Below are 3,330 nucleotides of genomic sequence, written 5' to 3'. Positions count from 1 at the left end.
CATCATGTCATTTTTTTAACTCAACTAAATAAATGGCATGGATCTTTGATCCATTTAAATCAAGCGAGTTCACATGGTGAAATTCACTTTATAACATATAAAAGTCTCCTACTATTATTAGGGAGCTATATTTAAATATTCCATTATTTTAGAATCACCATAACACACTTGCGGTTAAGTTCCATGCCTTTTTCCTTCTCAATTCTTGGCCTCCAACTTTGCCGCAAATTCTTTCATCTTTCCCGAGCTCCACCAAAATTCCCAACATTTTTGGACTCTACAAAACCTTGAACTTACTCAAACCATTTGAATTAAATTCAAATGGATTTGAATCCAGATCTTTCAATCTTGCCACTTCTATTTTTCTGTGAACATGCACGTTTTTGTGAGTCCAGAAAAATTACCCGCATGCTCAAATTCGTTCTGAACCCCTCTTCCTTTTTTTCCTTTCTCTCTAATGTTTTCTGTTAAAGTAGTTTTAAGAGGGAGGGAAAGAGAGCCCAGCACCCGCAAGCCACTGGGCCAGGCCGCCCTACCAAACTCCTAAGGCCCAGCCCGCACCGGATCTAACCCTAGCAGCCAATAGGCCCGACCGAAACCACCCTCTCCTTCGATCTCTTCCTCTCCCCTCGTTCTCCTCCTGCGCCGCCAGACACTCACGCACGCATCGAACCTGTCAGTCGCGCTCGATCCCCTTTTCCCTCTCTCTGATCCCCTCATCCCCCTCCTAGCGTTGCCGCCAGAGTACCTCGTCGACCCCGCAGCCGCCTGCAGCTCCGTCCAGAGAGAAGCTCCCCGCGCCAGTTCCTCCCGCGAGCCGCGCATCCTCTTCCAGCCAGTCGTCGTCCTGGACCCCGACACGCCCCTTCTCCTCCCTGGATTTTCCTCGTCGGCGCGCACCTCATGCCGGCGAGCACGACGCCCTCCGCGCGGCCCCCCTTCCTCTGCTACTTCTGCTTCCTCGCCCTCGCTGCTCACCCGCGGGCCACGCGGCCTGATGCCGGCCTCGCCGGAGCATGCTGCCAGCAGCAGGTCGCCGCCGAGTCATCTCGTCAGACGCCCATGCCGGAGACCTACTCGTCGCCTCCCTGCGGCCTCCTCCTTGTCGCCTGCGTCGGTCCCCGCTGCTTCGCCGGGGTATGGAGCCATGGACGCCACCTGCTCGTCTTGTCTTCCGCGTGTGTGCATGCCGTTGCCATCCATTGACCTCCTCTGCTCCTTCGTGCAGAGCAGCACCACCACAGGCCCTTGGCTCGAGCTGCTACTCACCACCAACCAACGCCGACCCAGGACAGGACCTTGCCAGGTCCACCCCGCTCCGGCCACGACACCGGCAAAACCACTGCTGCATCTGTACATCGCGTTGTTGCTCGTTGCATGTCAAGACCGTCTCTGTGGGGGCCCGAGCTGCTACTCACCACCGACCAATGCCGACCCAGGACAGGACCTTGCCAGGTCCACCCCGCTCCGGCCACGACACCGGCAAGACCACTGCTGCATCTGTACACCACGTTGTTGCTCGTTGCATGTCAAGACCGTCTCCGTGCGTTTACACCAAGTACCACTACCGCCAAGTACCTCTTCACAAGACCAAGTACCTCTCCGAACGAACGTGAACGACTATCGTCGCAAGAACGGGACCGGAAAGTCCGAAGACCCCAAGTACCACGACACCGATGACATGAACATCTACGGAATGTGTACGACTTCACGGCATTGCACCAAGTACCCCGATGGCCGGAGCCCTCGGATACATCAAGCTCGTCTACGAACCGAGAACAACTACCATCTTCGAAGAACCATGTAACGAAACCGTCAAGTTCGACTATGACTCGTGTACGACTACGCGGAGTTCCTCGGACGCCAAGTTCAACGATGCATCAAGTTCCTCGCCGTGACCCCGAACATCTACGGAAACTCATGCTACGATAAACATGTACCTCTACCGTCGACCCTAGAGCATGCGAGAACGACTACTTCCCTCGATGTCCCGAGAACGTCTACTTCCCCTACACCGCATCGAACTCGAACCCCTCCGATAACACACGCTTCAGAGGTATAACCCCGAGACGACCGCCCGTGAACGAATGCATGTGTGATGTATGAGATGCTCGTGCTTGCTCCATGCTCGAATTGTCGGTGCACGTTGCCCCTCTTTTGCCTTGTCACCATCATCGACTCATGGGACACTTGGTATCCGAGAGTGCCCCACCATCTTTTGCGCGTATCCGCACACTTCTCCTTTGCATCGGTATCTCAATCGAGTTACCGGAACCGAAGCGTTGTCATGGCACCGTTTTCGTTATTGTTGCCGTGGCACCCATTTTCTTTCCACCACGGTGACAAATGCTTCATAATGCTCTTGTCAACTTTTAATAAAAATTACATAAACTTGGACATGAAATCCGCATCATGATAACAACATTTAAAATGTTTAAAATTGGTGTTTGCATTAAATTGCTAATGCACATGCGGATTTACCAGAATCGTTGTTTGTTGTTTTCGGCCTCATTTAAACTTGCCTAATTAAGTAGTTCTACTATGCTCCACCTCTTGCCATGTTTAACAACATTTAATATTGTTGGGTACCTAAACGAGAGAGAACTAAATAAGTCACGTAGTGTTTCGTCAATATGCAACGGAGTTGCATATTGAGCTCCACTTAATTTGTAGGATTGTTTGTGCATATTGCCATGCCATGCCTCATTAAACCGGACATGCATCATACCTGGTTGTGCATCATGACATGTTTATGTGATGGTTGTTTACTATGTTGTTTGCTTCTTTCCGGTGTTGCTTCTTCGGGTTAGTTTCGATAACGTCGCATTTGTGAGGATCTATTCGACTTCGTTCGTTTGTCTTCTTCATGGACTCGTTCTTCTTCCTTGCGGGATCTTAGGCAAGATGACCATACCCTCGAAATCACTTCTATCTTTGCTTGCTAGTTGTTCGCTCTATTGCTTTGCCACGATACCTACCACTTGCTATTTCATGCCTCCCATGTTGCCATGTCCAGCCTCTAACCCACCTTATCCTAGCAAACCGTTGTTTGGCTATGTTACCGCTTTGCTCAGCCCCTCTTATAGCGTTGCTAGTTGCAGGTGAAGATGGAGTTTGTTCCTTGTTGGAACATGTTTATTGTTGGGATATGGATATGTTGGGATATCACAATATCTCTTATTTAATTAATGCACCTATATACTTGGTAAAGGGTGGAAGGCTCGGCCTTATGCCTGGTGTTTTGTTCCACTCTTGCCGCCCTAGTTTCCGTCATACCGGTGTTATGTTCCTTGATTTTGCGTTCCTTACGTGGTTGGGTTATAATGGGAA

At 50.5% G+C, this 3,330-nt stretch overlaps 1 protein-coding gene across 1 annotated transcript; it reads left to right on the top strand.

Moving 5' to 3' along the window:
• The first annotated feature begins 633 nt into the window (after positions 1-633).
• On the top strand, positions 634-2,275 carry LOC123081956 (uncharacterized). The gene is made up of 2 exons (XM_044504441.1): positions 634-1,137; positions 1,229-2,275. The coding sequence occupies exons 1-2, from the start codon at positions 998-1,000 to the stop codon at positions 1,614-1,616; spliced, it is 528 nt and encodes a 175-aa protein (XP_044360376.1). The 5' UTR covers positions 634-997; the 3' UTR covers positions 1,617-2,275.
• Positions 2,276-3,330: the final 1,055 nt, after the last annotated feature.

The sequence above is a fragment of the Triticum aestivum genome, chromosome 4A, assembly GCF_018294505.1.
Source record: "Triticum aestivum cultivar Chinese Spring chromosome 4A, IWGSC CS RefSeq v2.1, whole genome shotgun sequence".
Lineage (NCBI taxonomy): Eukaryota > Viridiplantae > Streptophyta > Magnoliopsida > Poales > Poaceae > Triticum > Triticum aestivum.
This window is presented reverse-complemented; position numbering and strand designations above follow the sequence as displayed.

Bases quoted from the DNA above. Each gene is read 5' to 3' on its own strand.
- LOC123081956 (XM_044504441.1), top strand. From the start codon at position 998: ATGCCGGCCTCGCCGGAGCATGCTGCCAGCAGCAGGTCGCCGCCGAGT. The intron at 1,138-1,228 runs GTATGGAGCCAT...TCCTTCGTGCAG, and splicing joins GTCCCCGCTGCTTCGCCGGG to AGCAGCACCACCACAGGCCC.